The following is a 24,057-nucleotide window of genomic DNA, read 5'->3' as shown; positions in this document are numbered from 1 at the left end:
CGAAAACGTGGAGCAGTGCACGGCAGTGGCTGAAAACTTCTCCCACGATGATTGCGAAGAGTACCGAGCGTTCACCATCCAGCTCTGTGCACCCATCCTCAACCACCGACGTCTCGTCCTCTGCTTCATGGTACGAGTCTCTACAGAATGAGCGATAATTGAAACATTTTAAAGTGTAACGACATAAGATTATAATTTCTGCACTATTGTGCAGTGACTTTCACATGCTATCGGTATTTGCAGTACTCTCTCTTCTACCGAGCTTTGTATAACAAGGGAAAACTTCGCGATAGGCTGCCCGCGAGCGAGGATTGCCGCTCGCGCTGTGTTGGTGGCTGAGTGACCAATGTCCAGCCTGTGTCGTTGGGTGTCAGACCTCCCAGCATGCATCGCAGCCCCGAATATATCACTTGCGCCTACATGGTAGGTTTTGGCACTTTTTGCCTTCTTTAGACCAAGAAATGATCATACAGCTGGGATGCGCGCGTGGTCACGAAGAAATCTATGAGCGATAATCTCCCTTAGACCACGAAATGATCATACACAGCTGAGATGCGCGCGCGGTCACGAAGAAATCTATGAGCGATAATCTCCCTTAGACCAAGAAATGATCATACAACTGGAATGCGCGCGCAGTCACGAGGGGGGAACATCCTGGGAGGTAATTTACGTGTTAATTCTTGTTGATCACGTTCTGTTCTTTTCTCACCCTCTCCCACTCCCCAAGACACCATGCCTGGTGGAAGTCTCTCATGCAAAAAAAGTGCAATGTTTTCCATGTTCTCTCTTTCTCTGTTCTCTTTGCTCTGTTCCACTGCACCTTTCTATGGTTATGGTCTTTCATGTGAGTAGAAAGTGAGGATATCAGATGGAATGTAGTTAACTATTAATTTTTGTTATCATTTACAGACTTTGTAATCATCTGTGTGTGTGTACGAGAGAGAGAGAGAGAGAGAGAGAGAGAGGTGGGGGAGGGAGAGGGGAGGGAAAGATTCATGGTTGTGTGCACATATCTCTGAACTAGTGTGTGAAACATGTAATGAAATTTGTTAAAAGGAAGGCTAAAATCAAAACAAGAATCAGTTCTTGTAGTGTTGGACTGTCATTCTGATGTCTCTGGAAGTTTAACGGATGCCCGCTGTATTGCCTGGTGGGTTTAGAGTGTACAAAATTTTCCACCATCTTCCAGGTTACCATATGTACAGACCTGCAAGTGCCTTCATCCCTTTCATATAGATATGAAAAAAAAAAAAAAAAAAAAAGAAAGAAAGAGAGAGAGAGAGAGAGAGAGAGAAAACTTCTGTGTTCGTTGGCTGGAACTCCCACATTCACTCGTATGTACACTAGCGGGCTTTTACGTGTATTACCGTTTTTACCCCGCCATGTAGGCAGCCATACTCCGCTTTCGGGGGTGTGCATGCTGGGTATGTTGTTGTTTCCATAACCCACCAAACGCTGACATGGATTATAGGATCTTTAACGTGCGTATTTGATCTTCTGCGTATATACACGTGAATGGAGTTCAGGCACTAGCAAGTCAGCACATATGTTGACCTGGAAGATCGGAAAAATCTCCACCCTTTACTAACCAGGCGCCGTCACTGAGATTCGAACCCGGGACCCTCAGATTGAAAGCCCAATGTTTTAACCATTCGCCTATTGCGCCCGTCGCAAAAAGAAAACAAAACGTTTACAAGTATAACGTATATAATGTGGTAGTTGCAGGCAGTACACGTAGAAAGACAGATCAAACAAAGCAACAAAAAAAGTTTTACAAGTTTGCGAAATACAGGTGAATGCCGTAGTTGCAGGCAATACACGTAGAAAGACAGAACAAAAAACAAAACAAAACAACCAAAAAAATAAAAATTAAAAATTAACACACACACACACACACACACACACACACACACAATAAACAGTTCTCCTGCATGGTTTTGCAGAACCGTGGTGTCAACCCGATGGATGTCTTCCAAGCGTGCGTGAACTGGGGATGTCTGGGCAGCGAGGCGCACTGCAACCTGTACAGAGAGTACTTCACCTTCTGTCGGTCAACACCCTTCATGCTGCAAGTGGGCTGCAGCCAATCTGAGCGTGAGGTGATCAGCCAGACTCTCTACTCCGTTGCTGCCTCATCGAGTCAGCCGGAAGAAGAGTTCTAATACTTATATAATTATATTGCGCCTGTCTTCGCTTAGATTGCACAACATTTACACAACACACGTGCCTGCCTGGGCAGAACCGACAGACCTGGCTAGCTGCCTTTTTTCTCACATCGTTCGTCTCCTGCGTCTGTCGTTCAGTCGGGTTTCAGTCAAGCTTACACATATACAAGTATACTAGGTATGAGAGTGGGTTTTTCTGCATGATTTTACCACTGAAAAAAACAACAACAACCTTTTAGTTGACGTGTTCTTTAACATGTGCAAAGTGCATACTGTACTCGGACCTCATCCGAATGACCGTAGCATCCAGACCACCACACAAGGTCTAGTGGAGGGGGAGAAAATACTTAGTAGGTAGGTGTGGGATTTTACCTGTCTTGCTTCCTTGGCGGATGCCTTACTTCTAGGCCATCACTTTAAGCAGTAGAGGTATAGTAGAAGCTCTGATATATATATATATATATATATATATATATATATATATATATATGTGTGTGTGTGTGTGTGTGTGTGTGTGTGTGTGTGTGTGTGTGGTGTGGAGTGATGGCCTAGAGGTAACGCGTCCGCCTAGGAAGCGAGAGAGTCTGAGCGCGCTGATTCGAATCACGGCTCAGCCGCCGATATTTTCTCCCCCTCCACTAGACCTTGAGTGGTGGTCTGGACGCTAGTCATTCGGATGAGACGATAAACCGAGGTCCCGTGCGCAGCATGCACTTAGCGCACGTAAAAGAACCCACGGCAACAAAAGGGTTGTTCCTGGCAAAATTCTGTTGATAAATCCACTTGGATAGGAAAAAAACAAATAAAACTGCACACAGGAAAAAATACGAACAAAATGGGTGGCGCTGAAGTGTAGCGACGCGCTCTCCCTGGGGAGAGCAGCCCGAATTTCACGCAGAGAAATCTGTTGTGATAAAAAGATCTATACACGCACGCACACACACACACACACACACCATCCCCCCTGTTCAACACAGTAGTGGAGGAAAACAAGCGCAGGTAACACGTAAATAGCTCTTCCTTATTTCAAAATAACTGCAAAGGTTAAAATAAAAAAAGAGACAAGTGAAATGAAAACTCCTCACAAACTGCCATTGAGGGCCATCTGAATTCTTCCTGAGGGACAGCGACAAAAGGAGAATGCCTGATATGACTGCACTTTCATCCATCCCCTGCAGACTTCTCAAACATCTCGGTGTTATACATAATTGCAAGAGTATTTGCCTCTGTGTGTGTGTGTGTGTGTGTGTGTGTGTGCGCGCGCGCGCGCTTTGAGTTGACTTTATCAAGATTTTGCGCCTTATAAATATTATTATTATTAGCAGTAGTATTTTTATGTATTTATCTTTCTTTTTTTTTTCTCATGGCCTGACTAAGTGTGTTGGGTTACGCTGCTGGTCAGGCATCTGCTTGGCAGATGTGGTGTAGCGTATATGGATTTGACCAAACGCAGTGACGCTTCCTTGAGCTACTGATACTGATACTGCAAGAGTATTTGCCTAATTATCTTATTCCACTTTATATCAATGTTTTACACAAAGCTAGGGTAGACTTTAAAGGCGTGACCAGTGCTAGGTTTATGCAAAGGTCAAGCATCTCTCTCTCTCTCTCTCTCTCTCTCTTCGTTTTGTTTCAACGGCAGATGCGCCGTAGCATGTATGAATCAGTCCGCAAGCTTTGACACACTTCTTTGAAGGTGAAACTCCCTGCAAGAGTAAAAGGAAGTGAGGTAAATACTGAACATCAGAGAGATGTATACAGAAAATGATGCCAAGAGACTGGCACAGTATCACAAGTGAGAAGTATTGCACGTACTTGAATGCACGGCGCTGACAAACTAACAGCTGACAGCATAAAATAAATGGGTTTTCAAAACGGCGTGCGGCTCAAGGGGGGAGAACACATGTAGTTGAATAAGTTATAATAATAATAATAATAATAATAATAATAACGGATACTTATATAGCACACTATCCAGAAATCTGCTCTAGGTGCTTTACAAAAACGCTTTGTTAACATAAAACATTACATCTACGTTACATACACACACCAAAATATGACTACACACACACACACACACACTGCATACACACATTTTAACAATACATGTGTATCTAACAGCTACCCTAACACATATGCACACATAGGCAGGCACAAACTTACATAAACGCACGCACACACAATACACATTCATATACATGCACGTAGTTGTGTACACATATATATGTATACATACATAGTCAAGCACAGCTAACGCAAAGGAAGTGGACCTGCCACAATTGAACTTACTGCTGAGGGAAAAGGTGAGTTTTGAGACGAGATTTAAAAGATGCGAGGGAATCAGAATAACGGAGGTTATCAGGGAGCTTGCGTACACAGAGAAACGCACTCTGCTTTGCATCACTGCAGCAAAACATGACATACACAACAAATTCATATTCGTACAAAAGTCAGCTTCTTAGACACTTTTTTGTGAAACGCAGTTACGGGCTCTGCAAATGAAGGTTTTGATGAAGGAGAGCAGGCGAACATAATACGAATTCAGTCACTGTCAGGCGTAGATGAACTGAGAGTACACACAGTGATGGACTGAATACTGAAAAAAAAATGTGAATCAATAAAGATTATCATGCAAACCCTGTTTTGTTCTGTGACCATTCCTGTGAATTGTAGTAGTATTACTCTTTTCGTCGCAACAGATTTCTCTGTGTTAAATTCGGGCTGCTCTCCCCAGGGAGAGCGTGCCGCTGCAATGAGAGTGCCACCCTTTTTTTTTTTTATAGATTTTTAAAAATATTTTAATTCAATTTTTTAGCATTCGTGTTTGCAAGTGTATTTGTTTTTCTACCAAAGTGGATTTTTTCTTTGGAATTTTGCCACAGAAAAAAACCCTTTTGTTGCCATGGGTTCTTTCACATGTGCAAAGTGTAAGCTGCACACTGAACTTCGGTTTATCATCTCATCTGAATGACTAGTGTCCAGACAACTACTCAAGTGAAGGGAGAGAAAATACTGGGAAGTGTGGGGATCGAACCAGTGCGTTCAAATTCACGTGCTTCACCACTCCACCATGCATATACAAGTTGTTGTAAACAAGTAGAATTAGTTATTACGCACACATGTATGTTCGTCATTTGATGACCTGTATAAGTCAGGAACAGGCCACTTCAGTCGGGGGAGCAAAAACATATGAACATCCGTTCAAAACAATTTTAAATTCTGCCACCAGTCCCATTCAAAGCAGACAATGCACACATCCATAGAGTGCAGGCATACAAATATACAACCCTATATAACAACCTGCACGTCCTTAAAGTACAGACAGACACATATGCAACCCATTATTACAGAGAGACTAAAACACATCCTCTGCAAAATACAGAGCAACTTATATAACCTTAATTCTTACACAAGAAAGAGAATGAACGTAAAACCCCTTTCCACTGTTAACAGTATGGACACGGATCAGCAACCCGCCCACCCCTTCCCGCACCCCCACCACACACACACACACACACACACACAGACACAGGAGACATGGGCATTTCTCATTTCAGTGCAGAATTTTTTAGTTGGTTTTTTTTTTCATTCGCATGTCAATTCACTGTAAAAAGCTGTGAGCTTTAAAGGCATTAAATTTGTTTGACCATCATTTGTGTCAGAACTATTTATCGTGTCACCGTACTTTTTACTCAAACACTCTCCTTTCCTTTGTTAAAATTTCTGAAAATAAATAATTCAAAAGTTTGTCATTACTCTTTACTCAAAAACTGTTCTCCCCCCCCCCCCACACACCACCCCCCCTAATGAAATTCCTGCAATGAGTAATCCAAAGTTTGTCAGCTACACACTTCAACAGAACCTCATAGAGACCAAACAGAAATGTCTGTGACATAAAAAAAAAAATCAAATTCTCAACAAATGCAATATATGTATATGCATATAAAAAATATTTTTTTCACTACATTCAACAAAAAATAATCACAAGGCTGAAAACCAACGAAAGCATTGCCATACAAAACAAACAAACAAAAACCCAAAAAATCACTTATATTCATTATGCAGGTCATTTTATGTACAGAAAAGTCAGGCTGACAGCAAAGTATTGCAAGAAAACAAAACAAAAAAAAAAAAAATCCCCACAGGGAACAAACATTGAACACTAACCAAATACAATGGGGGAGGTTGTACAATCATCAACACCTAACCAACTGCAACTTTACACAGATTACACAAGAAAAAAAAATGAAATGTCAATGTCCAAGAAAACATTGCTGTTTTCTTTTTCACAAGTTTGTGTAAAACCCCTTGGCAAACCATTCTTCTGAACAGGTACCATAATCATGAGCCACCGAAATGCGTTTTTCACAAGCTAGTATAAAATGTTTTTGTGGAACCAGTTCTCGGCACCTTTCATTATCACAAACAAATTGCCATCACAAACATACAGAGACTGTTCTCATGTTTTAAACAAAAGTTAACACACTCACTGAAAGGGTAAGTATTGCTGGAATTTAATCTGCAATGGTAATTTCAACCAGAGACTGACTCATTTTCACACAGATGCAAAGAGCACTGTAAACGCCATTTGAAACCTCACACACACACACACACACACACACACATGCACGCACATGCACATATACATGCACACTCACACATACATGCAAACTCAAACATGCACACTCACTCACACACTCATTCATACATGCACATACAAGTATGCACATCTATCACAATGGTATCACGGAAAATCCACACAACCAGGTTATCGAAATGCATTCCTTCTGACTTTTGGCACTTTCAGACTTATCTCAGAAACTGTGACGGAAGTGTGCAAAGAATGGGAACCTTCTTCTTCTTCTTCGTTCATGTGCTGCAACTCCCACGTTCACTCGTATGTACACGAGTGGGCCTTTATGTGTATGACCGTTTTTACCCCGCCACGAAGGCAGCCATACTCCGCTTTCGGAGGTGTGCATGCTGGGTATGTTGTTGTTTCCATAACCCACCGAACGCTGACATGGATGACAGATTCTTTAACGTGCGTATTTGATCTTCTGCGTGTGTATACACATGAAGGGGGTTTCAGGCACTAGCAAGTCTGCACATATGTTGACCTGGGAGATCGGAAAAATCTCCACCCCTTACCCACCAGGCACTGTTACCGAGATTCGAACCCGGGACCCTCAGATTAAAAGTCCAACGTTTTAACCACTTGGCTATTGCGCCCGTCAGAGTGGGAACCAAAGAGAGTCACGGCAACAGAAAAAATGTGAATAAACATCACAGACTTTCCCCACATCAGATTACATCAGTTGGGTCCTTTTTCTGCACCCCTCAGATGAGTCCTGCTTATTCTGAATCCTCCAGGCTGCACCTTACTCTTGCAGATAAGTCTCAGACCTGAGCTTCCATCGGTGAATCTCCCAACAGATTGTGTCAGTAGGTTGTATTTGTACTCCCTCAGACAGGTCCCACTTGTTTTTAGATCTCCCATCAGACTGGGTCAGTAGGATCTTCTTCTTCTGCGTTCATAGGCTGCAACTCCCACTTTCACTTGTATGTACATCAGTGGGCTTTTACGTGTATGACCATTTTTACCCCGCCATGTAGGCAGCCATACTCTACTTTTGGAGGTGTGCATGCTGGGTATTTTCATGTCTCCACAACCCACTGAACGCTGACATGGATTACACGATCTTTAACATGCGCATTTGATCTTCTGCTAGCGTACACACACGAAGAGGGTTCAGGCATAAGCAGGTCTGCACATATGTTGACCTGGGAGATCGGAAAAATCTCCACCCTTTACCCACCAGGCGCCGTCACCGAGATTCGAACCTGGGACCCTCAGATTGAAAGTCTGACGCTTTAACCACTCGGCTATTGCGCCCGTCGAGTAGGTCCTGTTTGTACTCCCTAACACTTGTCTTTAGATCTTCCATGGGCTTGTCCAGGCTGATCCTCTCTACTCTCTCAAAAACAATCCCACTGATTTGAAATTTCCCCCACTATCAGCTGGTACTCATTGTACCCTCTGAGATCAGTTCCACTAAAGTTAGACCTGACACCAGACTGTACCAGCGGGTCCTCTTTGTAATCTCTCAAGCACGCCCCACCAGTTTTAAGTCTTCCAGACTCTTAAGTATCAGCATATATGAACTCTCACAAATGCGTCCCACATGTTCTGTATGGCTGCCTGTATGGCGGGGGTAAATAAATAAAATGGTCTCAATCGCAAAATGTTACATGTCTGCGTGAACGTATGTGTGTGCGTGACTGAAACCTGATCGAACGACACAGGAAACTAACGATGAGCGCCCAGTGGCAGCTGTCAGTCGGCTCTACCCAGGTAGGCAGCCTGTTGTGTAATTGAATCTCTGTTTGTAAAGCTCTTAGAGCTTGGTCTTTGACCGAGGATAGGTGCTACCATATCATATTGTATCATATCTGCCATCAGATTAATGTTGTAGAGTTTACGAGCACTTGGCTGATGCCCTTACAGTCAAGTTACAGTTCATGGTCCGTGTCTTGGTTTGGTGGTAGTTGCGTTGTTTGAAGGGGTGAGTCCTGGATGTCTGTTTGGTGAGAATCCATCTGGTGTTCCAAGGAGGGAGACATGGCTGTCAAAAAAACGGTGGTGAAGTTGAAGCTGTTCTTCTGACATTCTGGGCTAAAGCCCTGGCATGGTATCAGATGGTGTTAGCAGCTCCATCTCTCCTCCTCCCTTCATGGTTCCCACCCACAGCCTGTCCCGTGAAGCTGGCTGGCTTCTTTCCCCAGGTCTGTTCTGACTGGCCGATTTGTTGATTTCTAACAGTGTACTTTCGGATGGTTGGTCTGTGTCCAAACTCACGGCTTATATCACAGATTGACACAAGCTTATAGTTGGGCCAACAGCAAAGTGAGAAGTTGTATGATCAATGGTCTCTCCACTGCAATTGGAAGTAATTTACAGCTTAGCCTTTTGGGAAGGACTATGACTCTGATTAGGAGTCAAGATTGCACTGACTCTTAGTGCTGCAGCCTTGGGAGCTAGTTGGCCTTTGGGAACCATCCCAACGCCGACGGTCCTGGCCGAGAGAGTGGGGATGTAACTTGGGCAAGACACTCTCCACTATATTCAAATTCTAGCCCAGACAGTCAGAACAGCAGTTGCCTCCTCTGCTGTTCTGGTGGACTTGTTTAGACACGACTGACTATCTTACACATCTTTCATTTTTATCTCTGTGGACCACTTCAGCTGCAGGATCTGTTGGAGGCACTCATTGCTACAGGCCTGGATCCTTTTGGTGACGGAACTTTAACTCTCCATGTCTCTACCACTGACACCCACACAGGCTTTACATTTGTGCTGAAGATGCACAGACAGAAGTTGTCTTCCTTACTGAACAGAGGAGAGAGAACTGCTAATGACAGCTGAGTTCCACACAGGGTGCAGAAGAATCCCAGACCCTTTTCTGTTCCTTTCAGACTCCGGCTGGGCTGTCTTTCTCTGCCTGTGGGTCCCTTCCAGACATTACACATCTTTACTGTATCAAGAGTTCAGACTTCCATCTCTGTAACTGTTCATATCACATGCCTATTGGTGATGTTGAAGCTGGTGAAGTGTAAGCATTCTGATCTGACTTTAACACTGAACAACTTTCACGTGACGGTTGTGTCAATGAACTTGTTTCAGGCAAGTCTGCTGCTTTAGGCGGCTGAACACAAGCAGGGTGAGCATCGTTTACGACTGTGCAGATCTTGAAAATCAACTCGGAATCACTTGCTGTTGCCAATACCTCCTTCCTCGTACAGCTTGTACACCAGCTGAAACACAAAACACATGCGAAAAAAACATTTTTCATAAACAAAAATAAATACTAGAATAAAAAGGCGATAAAAGTGAAACATATAACACAGAAAATGGCTGAATAATGACAGAACACTTTAGTGTTTCACACCCATCTCCTCTTTCCCTCTCCTCCCCCCCACCCCTTCCACAGTATCATTTGTGCTGAGTAAGACAAGCACAAGACAGGTATCGTTTATCCACCTTTGTGCCAGCTGATGGCAAATGCTGACTGCCAATGGACTGAGGGTTATGCGTTTTTGTCTAGAGTTAGTACAGGCTTTGAAAGGAGGAGTTTGTATTATACTCCATGTTTGGTGTTTACATATACTTACCATGTCAAACTGATGCAAACTAGGCCTATGGTTTGCTCTGTTTGGCCAAATTTCGCGCGGCTAACAGTGAAAAGACGCCCCTCTTAGTCTGGCCCGCTCTTAGCCAATCAAACGCCTCTAACAGCTATAAGCGCTGAATCATTCCTTTGGCCAAGGCTCTCCACGCCATCTTGTCAGGTTTTCGCTCTGTCTCGTCTAACGCTTTTTTTTGGCTATTAAGCGTTTTCATTTGGCCTTATTTTGTTGTATGCGGCTTGCATGTGTATTGTGCTTACATTCTGTGTACTCGTTTCGACTTGAATGTATCAAGCAGTGTTGAGAGCACTGAGGCGACCCAATCAGCAATCTATTATGACCGTATATCTCAGCTTTGTCCTGTTCTTACAATAAATCTACTTTTCCACGAGAAGCTTTAATCTGGTACAATGTTTACACATTCACAGCAGAGTTGAAAATGAGTTGATCCGTTCATGAAAAAAACCAAAACCATGAGCACACACACACACACACACCCCTTCCCCTCACGCATATAAAATAGACAAGACAGTGAAAAACAGAACAACAACAACAACAAACAAGAGAGGCAAGGCCTTCAAGACTCACTTGTGATAAATTAAGTCCCCTAGCATTAATTACAGAGTAATTTCCCTTTTTTTACTATCTGTACCAAAACGTTTGCAAAATAAATAAAAATTCCATGCTTAGCAAAAGAAGTTCCTGTTTGAACAAAAAATGATAATAATGACTGCTCTTGTTGTTGGGTCAGAATATCAGATCAAAGTGCCAAGTTTAGAGAATACAAAGGATATAAATATAACAGTAAATGCAGTTTGCGTATAATTAGGCTTCATTTTTTTATTTTTTTGTGCCCATCCCAGAGGTGCAATATTGTTTTAAACAAGATGACTGGAAAGAACTGAACTCTTCCTATTTTTATACCTAATTTGGTGTCAACTTACAAAGTATTTGCAGAGAAAATGTCAATGTTAAAGTTTACCACGGACACACGACAACCGAACACCGGGTTAAAACATAGAATCACTTTGTTTACACAAGTGAGTCAAAAAACGGAAAGAAAAAAGGTACACAGACAGACAGGTAGAGAAGATGAAAGAGAGAAAGCCGACACTCTTTAACTTTGTGTTGCTTTTTTTTGTTGAGATAACTAATTCTTTTTTCGTTTTTTTTTTTGTCTTCATCTTTTTCGCGGAAAACTCGAGTGATGACGATACACTGAGAAGTGACCACGTTGCAATATCCACCACGATTAACGAATAAAATTTGATACGAAAAATACTATCCAGGATACCAACCCTAAATACAACTACAAAAAAAAGAAAACAGAAAAAAAAGCAAGAAAAAAAAAAAGCACAGTGGGTCACATTAACAAATTAATATTTCAAACGATATAGATTTAAGAATACCTACTAAAGATAATATTGACATAATATAATAATAATAATAATAATGATAGTATTTATATAGCGCTGAATCTTGTGTAGAGACAAATCAAAACGCTTTCACACCAGTCATTCACACGCACGCATAACTCTAAAACTGAAGAAGAAACTGAAGACAAGGAAGAGGCAGGGAAGGGAGGCTACACTGGGAAGAAGTGGGTTTTAAGGCCAGACTTGAAAGAGCTGAGTGCGGAGACCTGCCGAAGCGAAAGAAGAAGTTCATTCCAAATGCAAGGTCCAGAGACAGAGAAAGAACGGCCTCCAACAGTGGAGTGTTTGAATCTGGGTGTACAACAAACTATGTAACAATATTCTAAATGCGGACAATGCAAAACATATTTTCCTACACTCTTAAACTTGGCGGCCAGCGAGTCCAGGAACTGCTCCGGTTCCTGTTTGTATTCAGCAGGGATGAGGTCGGTGATGGGCTGGCCCTCTTTCACCTGGTTGTACACTGACCGCCGGTCCTCAGGTAGGTACTCTGTGCTGACTTCCACCTGTACACACACATTACATGTATACAGTACACACACAATACACAGCCAGTGCTGTAATCCACCTGTACATCCATAATACACAGCAAGTTACTGTGATGTAGTCCACCTGCAACACATAGTACACAAGTTACTGTGCTGTAATCCACCTGTACACCCATAATACACAGCAAGGTATTGTGCTGTAATCCACCTGTAACACTCATAATACACAACAAGTTACTCTGCTGTAATCCAACTGTAACACCCATAATACACGAAAAGTTACTATGCTGTAATCCACCTGTAACACCCATAATACACAACAAGGTACTGTGCTGTGGTGGAGTCTCCCGTCGGTCCGACGGATGAGTAGGCAGGCAGGCTTATCTGTCGGTGTGTGTCCTCATATGGGAGAAGAGGCCGATTCTCGATGCGCAGCACTTCCCACAGGTGTTGCAAGGGAAAACGTCTCTAGAAGTTGAGCCCTGCTTCCTTCGCTCACGCTTTTCCTTAATGGCCAGCTAGAGCACAACATCCTCCAGCGACAGTGGTCAAGGGCACCAATTTCCCAGGAAGCGATGTCTATGTCACAGGCTTTGAGGGTTGTCTTCAAGGTGTCCTTGAAGCGCTTGCATGGTCTTCCAAGTTCACGGTGGCCTTCCTTCAGCTGGCCATACAAAAGCATCTTCGGGATCCTGCTGTCTGTCACATCTGGGCGTACTGAGGGAAAATCAGAGTACACTGCCCTTCCCAAGGACCGCAACAACACCATGCAGAAACGGGGGCCCCGAACACCTGATCACTGATGAACACGCTGCGTCAGAAGTCAAGTGGAGTGATGGCCCAGTGGTAACGCGTCCGCCTAGCCGTCGATATTTTCTCCCCCTCCACTAGACCTTGAGTGATGGTCTGGACGCTAGTCATTCGGATGAGACGATAAACCGAGGTCCCGTGTGCTAGCATGCACTGAGCGCATGTAAAAGAGCCCACGGCAACAAAAGGGTTGTTCTTGGCAAAATTCTGTAGAAAAATCCACTTCGATAGGAAAAACAAAGAAAACTGCACGCAGGGAAAAAAACACACAAAAAAATGGGTGGCGCTGTGGTGTAGTGACGCACTCTCCCTGGGGAGAGCAGCCCGAATTTCACACAGAGAAATCTGTTGTGATAAAAACAAATACATTTCTTTTGTACACCACCCCCTCATAAGGGGCTAAGGCCTTTTTTTTTTAATAAATCATCCGTCTCTCTATCTCCCATCTCTCTCTCTGTGACTCTCCCTCAGCCTCACTCCCCCCCCCCCCATCTCTCCCTCTCTCTCTGCCCCCCTCTCCCTCTCTATCTCAGTGTCTCTCTGTTGCTCCTTCCACTCTTCTCCCTCTCCTCAACCCCCCCCCCCTTCCCCCACACCTCAAACCCCCCTCATCACCACCACCACCCCTAATACAAATACAAAGTGTCTCACCAATTCGGCCATGGTGTCTCGTCACGCTGCCTAACCATCACACATCAAATCAAATCAAATCAAATTATGGTGCTGTAGAGCGTCGCCAGTCACACATGTGATTCTGCCTGTTGTGCAAATAACTGTGCTTTTTAATTAAGAGAAGAGGGGGGTTCTAACACACTCAAATAGACCGCTGGAGAGTTCCGCAGCCCTCTTGGATCTTGCGCATGCCCATCTAACTTATACTCGAAATCGCAAGCAATGTCAAAGGCGATCGACATAGACAAAAGCAGCAAACATGCGCTGTCCCCCATTTCTTCAGTTAATAGCCTCCACTGCTACAATAAAACTATGTACAATATATGCACGATAGAAAAAAGAACAAAATATGAAGCAAAAAGTCGAAAAAAGATGCCTTCTGTTTCGCATGTTCTACCTCTCTTGATCGCCTTGTTGCTCGAAATTTCTGAGAGCCAACCAACTTCGAGAGCACAGATTTATGTGACGCGCCTCTATAAGTCATGTAAGCACGGAACTCTCCAGCGGTTTATTAGCTGGAGTCAAACAACGCACATTCCCTTTTCCTTAACTCTCTCCATACGAACGGCGAAAGAGACGACGTTAACAGCGTTTCACCCCAATTACCATCATCAAAATATTGCAAGCGGAAGGCTCTTATACTGAAGACGTGAATATTGACAAAGAATACCACAATTCTGACGACGGAAGCTAAAGACACCCACTGGACATCCGAGGGGTCTGTGTAGAGGAGAAGAGAGGACTGGCCGTACTGAGTGAGTTAAAGGGTTTGTTTGTACAGTGTTGACATCAACAACAACAAAAAGTCTACCGTAAGTTCTTTGTATATGAGAGAATAGAACACGCGTTTGCAAGGGACAAAATAACAATAAACAGTAAAGAGGGGTGACTCTCTTCATGCGCAAGGGACACAATTCACTGTTTATTGATCCTTTATTCTCCTTGCCTCATAATTCTTAGATTTCAATAAAACAACAACAAAAACAACAACTTCTCCTTCTCTGTTCGTGAGCTGCAACTCCCACGTTCACTCATATGAACACGAGTGGGACTTTACGTGTTTGGCCGTTTTTACCCCGCCATGTAGGCAGCCATACTCCGCTTTCGGGGGTGTGCATGCTGGGCATGTTCTTGTTTCCATGACCCACCGAACGCTGACATGGATTACAGGATCTTTAACGTGCGTATTTGATCTTCTGCTTGCGTATACACACGAAGGGGGTTCAGGCACTAGCAGGTCTGCACATACGTTGACCTGGGAGATCGTAAAAATCACCACCCTTTACCCACCAGGCGCCGTTGCCGTGATTCGAACCCGGAACCCTCAGACAGAAAGTCCAACGCTTTAACCACTCGACTATTGCGCCCGTCAACAGCAACAACAACAACCAGGCATATTTCCCAGTAGCAGAACTGACCGAACCGGAGCGGACGTTCTCCCTGATCCAGTCCCTGCAGGGTTCCTGTGCCAGCTCCCTCAGCATGTCGCGGGTCGGACCCCCCGCGATCAGGGGCAGCTGGTACGTCGACACACTGGCGTAGCGGTCCCTGAACACCTGCACTGCCGTCCACGCCTGAAGCACAGACACACACACACAGTGCGATACAGACACTGCCGTCCACGCCTGAGGCACAGACACACACACACAGTGCGATACAGACACTGCCGTCCACGCCTGAGGCACAGACACACACACACAGTGCGATACAGACACTGCCGTCCACGCCTGAAGCACAGACACACACACAGACAGTGCATTATACACACTCTGCAATAGGAATTCATTTACAGCTTAGTCTTTTGTGAAGGACTATATGACTCTCAAACTAGGAGGCAAGATTGCACTGGCTCTTAGTGCTGCAACCTCCGGGGGCTAAGTTTTATCACATGGATCCACAGTAAGTCATCTGCTGTTTAACTGACACTTATTACTCCAATCTCGAGAGTTTTTATGCCTCAAAACTTTAATAACTGACACACATTACTTCAATCTTTAGCGTTTTAACGCCTCAAAAACCTCAACAACTGACACTTATTACTCCAATCTCGAGTGTCTTCAGCTAAAACCTAGCTAGCAAGAAAGTTTAACTCACTGAACTCAACACTCCAGCATTGCTTTGACATAAAAAAATTTCATTCATTAAAACTGTTTTTACATTCCTACAAATGCAAAAAACATTTAAAAAAAAAAAAAGGGGGAGCAAACTTCTCCAGCATTTTAGGATGTGTCCACTTTGATAGGAAAAACAAATAAAACTGCACGCAGGACAAAAATACAAAAAAATGGGTGGCGCTCTCAGTGTAGTGATGCGCTCTCCCCGGAGAATTTCACACAGGAGAAATCTGTTGTGACAAAAAAGAGAAATACAATACAATACAAAACAATACGCTCTCTGTGGTTTTTTTTTTTTGGGGCGGGGGGTTTCCCCCACATCAATGTTGCATGCACGCCTGCCAAGGCTGTGAACTCCCCAGAACTGAAGGGATTACCAGAAGGCTGATCCATATGCTACGTACTTTTGAGGGAGTAAGCGAACAAACCTCGCTCAAGGTGGACATCACTGGTGCACTTGATGTTTATATATCAGACAATACACTACCCACATCAATCTGAATAATACACTGCCCACAGCAGTCTGGATAATACACTATCTACAGCAATCTGTATAATACACTGTCCACAGCAGTCTGTATAATACACTGTCCACAGCAGTCTGGATAATACACTGTCCACAGCAGTCTGGATAATACACTATCTACAGCAATCTGGATAATACAATGTCCAGTCTGGATAATACACTGTCCACAGAAGTCTGGATAATACACTGTCGACAGAAGTCTGGATAATACACTGCCCACAGCAGTCTGGATAATACACTGTCGACAGAAGTCTGGATAATACACTGCCCACAGCAGTCTGGATAATACACTACTACCCACAGCAGTCTGGATAATACACTGCCCACAGCAGTCTGGATAATACACTGTCAACAGCAATACACTATACACAGTAGTCTGAATAATACACTATCCACATCAGTTTGGATAATACACTTTCTACAGCTGTCTGGACAATACACTGCCCAGAGCAATCTGGATAATAATAATACACTATCTACAGCAGTTATCTGCTCACAGCAGTCTGGATAATACACTGTCTGCAGCAATCTGGATAATAAAAAAAACTGTCCACAGCAGTCTGGATACAACACTATCTACAGCAATCTGTATAATACACTGTCCACAGCAGTCTGTATAATACACTGTCCACAGCAGTCTGGATAATACACTGCCCACAGCAGTCTGGATAATACACTATCTACAGCAATCTGTATAATACACTGTCCACAGCAGTCTGTATAATACACTGTCCACAGCAGTCTGGATAATACACTGTCCACAGCAGTCTGGATAATACACTATCTACAGCAATCTGGATAATACAATGTCCAGTCTGGATAATACACTGTCCACAGAAGTCTGGATAATACACTGTCGACAGAAGTCTGGATAATACACTGTCCACAAAAGTCTGGATAATACACTGCCCACAGCAGTCTGGATAATAGACTACCCACAGCAGTCTGGATAATACACTACCCACAGCAGTCTGGATAATACACTGTCCAGTCTGGATAATACACTGTCGACAGAAGTCTGGATAATACACTGTCCACAAAAGTCTGGATAATACACTGCCCACAGCAGTCCAACCTGTTTCAGCAGGCCCTGCTTCAGGGTTTTCTTGGTGGAGGTGACAAATATCTCCTGCAGGTGAACGACCACACACAGGTAGCGATGGAAAGAGCGACGTGGGAAATACTGAAATGTATCAGACATGCGTGACATGAATGACGCTGAAAAACAGTCATAAAAAATATGTGATATGAAAAGTACTGACATGTAAAGTATCAGACATACATGACACGAGTAAACTGAAAAGTAACATATATGATACGGAAATCAGTGAAATGTATCAAACAAATAAAACTGAAAAATAAAATAGTGAGTCTTATTTCACATAGTCTGAAACATCAACATTTCTCATCCACGTGAGTCTAATTTCAAATGGTCTGAAATGTCAGCATTTTTCATCAAAGTGAGTCTAATTTCATATATACTGAAATGTTAACATTTCTAATCCTAGTGAGTATAATCTTATATGGTCTGAAACACAAACATTTTTCATCCAAGTGAGTCTAAGTTCAAATGGTCTGAAACGTCAATATTTCTCACCCAAGAGAGTCTAATTTCATATGGTCTGAAACATCAACATTTCTCATCCAAGCAAGTCTAATTTCATATGGTCTGAAACATCAAAATTTCTCACCCAAGAGTCTAATTTCAAATGGTCTGAAACATGGACATTTCTCATCCAAGAAAGTCTAATTTCATGTGGTCTGAAACACCAATATTTTTCATCCAAGTAAGTCTAATTTTATATGGTCTGAAACATCAACATTTCTCATCTAAGAAAGTCTAATTTCATATGGTCTGAAACACCAACATTGTTCATCCAAGCTAGTCTAAGTTCATATGGTCTGAAACGTCAACATTTCTCATTCAAGTGAGTCTCATTTCATATGCCTCTCAAATACTGATACTAAGGACGCAAGTGAGAATTATTTCACAACCCACAGTTTTTTTTGGTTTTTTTCCCCGATTTTCTCCATATGTAATGATGGCCTTCAGTAGTTTTCAAACGCACAAATGCCAGTTTTCAGTAGTTTTGGGACTTCTATCAGTAGCACTTAACTTTGCGCTACATTTTTTCAACAGTGATCATCAAATACCCATTTCTAAGTGTGCCAATCTCAGCATTAGCTACATACATATGCGTGCGTGCACACACATACACAATTCATCACACACACACACACACACACACACATATGTGCATACATATTGCACAGCAAGACAGAGAGAGTGGGAAGGACAGATAATTCAGAATTCAACTGCAAAGCCACCCACCTAAAATTATGCAAGAGGTCAAGAACAAAACAAATCAACTTGAGTGCCCATATCATTTCATCTGCAGCCGTGAATGGAAGGCTGCAATTTTGCCAGAAATTCAACCATGCCAGAAATTCAACCATGTAATTTTGCCAGGAGTTCAACCATGGCTGTTTCTGATCAAGTTAAATCTTCAGTAGAAGGCTCGCTGAATTTTTTTTTTTTTTTAAACATGGATTGCCGGGGCTGACACTGGTACAGTCAGTACTGGAATTGAATGTTTTTTGTAACTGTGGTTATACACAGCTGCGCTGTGTTGAAGTCAGATCGCCAAATACCATTATTCGAAAACATTATTTTCCATCACCCAAAACCCATATTTTTCAACCATGTCCGTAGTCCCGTATTTCTCAACCGATTTCTGTTGAAACTGCGGAAATATCGTAATGGAAGGCAGGTCTGCGTAATGCAGGGTAGAGGGGAGCCAGCTCACCACAGCTCCGTCTTGCCAGGCAGGGCAGGTGGTGGTGCTCTTCACCCTCAGCCACTCAGTGAACACCGGTTTGTCGTTTGTCGCGTTGGGTACGCCCTGATATATGCAAAGACCTGTTTTTAGCATCCTAGATCATTACACCTATCTTACCAGCAATTTTTCTGCGTGTATGAAACTATATCACCATTAATAGATGTTGTAACCCATTTCCAGTGGATATCCACTTGTATTCTTTAATTTATTTTAATCACTTCTGATGCGGATTCAGTCACTAAACTAACGTGCCACCATGTTGCTTTTTCCATTTTTCATCCCACAAACCTTGGAAATGTAACCCATAGGTGCAACAATTTAGGATAATAAAATGGGAGGAGGAACTTTGCCTCCTGTCCCCATCAAACACACCACTCATTGTTGACATCTGGGTAAAAGTACTGCTTCTCATGTTTGAATGTTAACATTTAAAAATGTAATGATCAAGTCATAGAAGACGAATCAAGGGAGATAATAGATTTTTCAACCTTCACCCTTAAATAGGTCAAGTGGGCGAAGAGACTTCCCTCCCCCTTGGCATGGAAGATGGGAACATGTGCTGCAAACTCACAAACTAAATTCTACGTCCCAAACCAACTTTGCTTGTCAAGTGTTTGCATGATACGTTCGGTGAACGCCACATAGTGGCAGAGGTGTAAATATCTTTTTAAAATAAAAAGTAGGATTGGAGGAACTGTACGGTGTGTTGTTGTGGAAACATGATACAGAATAGAGGATGGAATTATCAATGATGAGTGTTTCAAATAAATATAAGTATAATCTTCTTTAAAAATTACTGAATGGACTTTGTGTAAAAGGGAAGACGTGAATCTAACAGGTGAAACAACTGATAGTGAAAGTTAAAAAGAATTTAAAAAAAAAAGAAGTCAAAAATAGCATTCCCAGAGACTGTGGATGACACGCATTTGTGTAAGTAAGGCTATTGTTTGTTGTCTTTGGTGGGTAAAAATGATTTTAAAAAAAAGCCAAACAACCCAAGAACATACCCTTTCTCCTCCCTACCCCCCCCCAAAAAAAAAAAATCAATAGATAAATAAATCAGTAAATAAACAAGCAAACAAACAATTGACTAAAGTAGAAAACAAACAATAAATAAATGAAAATTACAAATTAAACAATAAGTAAATGAATAAATCAGGTAAACAGATAACAAATAAATACGGACATTTTCGTAGTCTATAGTGTCCAACGATGATGTCCAGCTATGTCAGTGCCTGTCGGTCTCATTTCAGTTATAAAATAACAGAATAATAAAATAAATAGATAAATGAGAAGCCGGAAGCAGGATGGTCACACAGATCAGCTGACCTGGTAGAAGGCACCAGGTGGGTTGAGGCAGATGTGTCCAAAGGTGAAGTTGGCCCATGGGATGTTGAAAGCTTTGAACAGCGTACACTGCAACAATGCAGTACCAGTTGTGTGTATGTTTCTGATGACCCGCTAGTGATAAAAAATCTGTGTTTTTTCTCTCTGTGTGTGTGTGTGTGTGTGTGTGTGTGTGTGTGTGTGTGTGTGTGTGTGAGTGTGTGTGTGTGTGTGTGTGTGTGTGTGTGTGTGTGTGTGTGTGTGTGAGGAGAGAGAGAGAGAGAGAGAGAGAGAGAGAGAGAGAGAGAAAGTGTGTGTGTGTGTGTGTGTGTGTGTGTGTGTGTGCATGTGTGTGTGTGTGTGTGTGTGTGTGTGTGTGTGAGGAGAGAGAGAGAGAGAGAGAGAGAGAGAGAGAGCAAGAGAGAATGTGTGTGTGTGTGTGTGTGTGTGTGCATGTTTGTGTGTGTGTGTGTGCATGTGTGTGTGTATCTGTGTGTGTGTGAGTGTGTATGTGTGTGTGTGTGTGTGTGTGTGTGTGTGTGTGTATGTGAGAGAGAGAGCAAGAGAGAAAGAGAGAGAGAGAGAGAGTGTGAGAGAGTGAGAATATGTGTGCATGAGTAAAAATGCGAACACATCCATGCTCACATAATCATTGTGCATATGTGTGTGGATGTGGAGGCGGGTCAGTGGCTATGCATGCCAGCACTTATTTATGTGTATCAGAGACCATGAACGCAAAAGCGTATTACATGAGCGCACATTCACCCTCCCAAGTATTTGTCCTTGTAAGTGTGCATTCATATCAGACCTTTTTTTTTTACCCCTAAACTTTGTTAATGTGGTGATAGGCACAGCCAAAAAATAGTCATCTGAAGTAACAAACTAGAAAGTGATCATGGACAGGTTCAATGAAGCATTGATACTTGTACTACACTTGGCACTTTCTTCAGTGGCTGACCACTTTCCTCAACCTCAGTTGGTTTTGTGACCCATAGCTACGAATGTTTCTCCATCTTGAAGTCTGAAGTGCTAGAGTTTCCTGTCTGAAAAAAAAGAAGAAAAAAGATGCCCCATTTGATGGAAATGAAAAAAAAAAAAAAAACCACTGCACAGCTGTGTTGTACAATGAGCGTCTATGCAACACATTGAAGCAAAATGTTTGTTTCGAAAATTCATGCTTCAAAATAAAACATAAATTTGTTTACACAGATGGTGCCCTTAGAAAGGCATGCGTTTGCGTGTTTACATATTAAACAAAGCAGAAAGTATGCTGCTGAAATCACTTGAAAATGATGCAACCCATGACACAAACTGTCACCTACCCTGAAGCCATGCTTTGGGGACACATGACACAAACTGTCACCTACCCTGAAGCTGTCCTTTGGGGACACATGACATAAACTGTCACCTACCCTGAAGCCATGCTTTGGGGACACATGACACAAACTGTCACCTACCCTGAAGCTGTGACACATGACATAAACTGTCACCTACCCTGAAGCCGTGCTTTGGGGACACATGACACAAACTGTCACCTACCCTGAAGCCGTGCTTTGGGGACACATGACACAAACTGTCACCTACCCTGAAGCCGTGCTTTGGGGACACATGACACAAACTGCCACCTACCCTGAAGCCATGCTTTGGGAACACATGACACAAGCTGTCACCTACCCTGAAACCATGCTCTGGGGACACATGACGAAAACTGTCACCTTCCTTGAAGCCATGCTTTGGGGACACATAACAAATTGTCCCCTACCCTGAAGCTGTGCTTTGGGGACACATGACACAAACTGTCACCTACCCTGAAGCCGTGCTTTGAGGACACATGACACAAACTGTCACCTACCCTGACGCTATGCTTTGAGGACACATGACACAAACTGTCACCTACCCTGAAGCCGTGCTTTGAGGACACATGACACAAACTGTCACCTACCCTGACGCTATGCTTTGAGGACACATGACACAAACTGTCACATAACCTGAAGCCATGCTCTGGGGACACATGACACAAATTGTCACCTTCCCTAAAGCTCTGCTTTTGGGGCACATGACATAAACTGTCACCTACCCTGAAGCTGTGCTTTGGGAACACATGACATAAACTGTCACCTACCCTGAAGCCATGCTTTGAGGACACACGACACAAACTGTCACCTACCCTGAAGCTGTGCTTTGGGGACACATGACATAAACTGTCACCTACCCTGAAGCCGTGCTTTGAGGACACATGACACAAACTGTCACCTACCCTGAAGCTGTGCTCTGGGGACACATGACATAAACTGTCACCTTCCTTGAAGCCATGCTTTGAGGACACATGACACAAACTGTCACCTACCCTGAAGCCGTGCTTTGGGGACACATGACACAAACTGTCACCTACCCTGAAGCCGTGCTTTGGGGACACATGACAGAAACTGTCACCTACCCTGAAGCCGTGCTTTGGGGACACATGACATAAACTGCCACCTACCCTGAAGCCGTGCTTTGGGGAGTAGGGTGTGATGAAAGTCAGGTCCTGCTGCAGTGGGGCCACCTGACGGCTCTTCAACAGTTGACTCTGAACAACACAACATCACAGAAGATCAAATACGCACATTAAAGATCCTGTATTCCACATCATCGTTTGGTGGGTGGGTTATGGAAAGAAGAACACACCCAGCATGCACACCTCAGAAAACGGGAGTATGGCTGCCTACATGGCGGGGTGAATAAACAAAACGGTCATACGCATGAAATGTCATATGTCTGTCTGAGTGTGTATGTGTGCGTGCCTGAACTCTGACTGAACGACACAAGAAATGAATGATGAGAGCCCTAATGGCAGCCATCAGTCGGCTCTACCATGGTAGGCAGTCTGTTGTGCAAATGAACCCGAATTTGTAAAGCACTTACGAGACGGGCGCAATAGCTGAGTGGTTAAAGCGTTGGACTGTCAATCTGAGGGTCCCGGGTTCGAATCACGGTGACGGCGCCTGCTGGGTAAAGGGTGGAGATTTTTACGATCTCCCAGGTCAACATATGTGCAGACCTGCTAGTGCCTGAACCCCCTTTGTGTGTATATGCAAGCAGAAGATCAAATATGCACGTTAAAGATCCTGTAATCCATGTCAGCGTTCGGTGGGTTATGGAAACAAGAACATACCCAGCATGCAGCATGCACATCCCCGAAAACGGAGTATGGCTGCCTACATGGCGGGGTAAAAACGGTCATACACGTAAAAGCCCACTCTTGTGCATACGAGTGAACGCAGAAGAAGAAGAAGAAGTAAAACACTTAGAGCTTGGTCTCCTACTGAGGATAGGAGCTATATAAGAATCCATTTCAAATCAAATCAAACAACACTGGACATCTCAATGTAATGCAGCAGAATAAAACTGAACACTGAAATATCAAAGGAATTTGCATGCAGTTAACAGATATTCAAGCGAGACATGTCCTATTCATTCAGGAGAGATGGATAAACCAAGGTCCTGTTTGCAG

The 24,057-nt window shown here is 43.2% G+C and overlaps 2 protein-coding genes across 2 annotated transcripts in view; one reads left to right on the top strand and one right to left on the bottom strand.

Annotated features, from left to right (window-relative positions):
• Positions 1–2,380, top strand: part of LOC143295443 (uncharacterized) — a 22,980-nt gene extending 20,600 nt beyond the window's left edge. Inside the window, exons 8-9 of the mRNA XM_076607142.1 lie at positions 1–130; positions 1,944–2,380. The exon at positions 1–130 is cut by the window's left edge and continues 6 nt beyond it. Coding sequence (XP_076463257.1) covers positions 1–130; positions 1,944–2,162 — 349 coding nt within the window. The 3' untranslated portion in view covers positions 2,163–2,380. The remainder of the gene's footprint in view (positions 131–1,943) is intronic.
• Positions 2,381–5,725: 3,345 nt separating this feature from the next.
• Positions 5,726–24,057, bottom strand: part of LOC143294612 (uncharacterized) — an 84,829-nt gene continuing 66,497 nt past the window's right edge. The window contains exons 22-28 of the mRNA XM_076605987.1: positions 23,047–23,133; positions 20,568–20,654; positions 19,206–19,301; positions 17,474–17,581; positions 15,177–15,332; positions 12,145–12,294; positions 5,726–9,980 (exon numbers count right to left, since the gene is read on the bottom strand). Of these exons, the coding sequence (XP_076462102.1) occupies positions 9,933–9,980; positions 12,145–12,294; positions 15,177–15,332; positions 17,474–17,581; positions 19,206–19,301; positions 20,568–20,654; positions 23,047–23,133 (732 nt within the window). The 3' untranslated portion in view covers positions 5,726–9,932. The remainder of the gene's footprint in view (positions 9,981–12,144; positions 12,295–15,176; positions 15,333–17,473; positions 17,582–19,205; positions 19,302–20,567; positions 20,655–23,046; positions 23,134–24,057) is intronic.

The sequence above is a fragment of the Babylonia areolata genome, chromosome 20 (assembly GCF_041734735.1).
Source record: "Babylonia areolata isolate BAREFJ2019XMU chromosome 20, ASM4173473v1, whole genome shotgun sequence".
Classification (NCBI taxonomy): domain Eukaryota; kingdom Metazoa; phylum Mollusca; class Gastropoda; order Neogastropoda; family Buccinidae; genus Babylonia; species Babylonia areolata.
The sequence above is the reverse complement of the archived record's forward strand: the minus strand, read 5'-3'. Positions and strand labels throughout refer to the sequence as shown.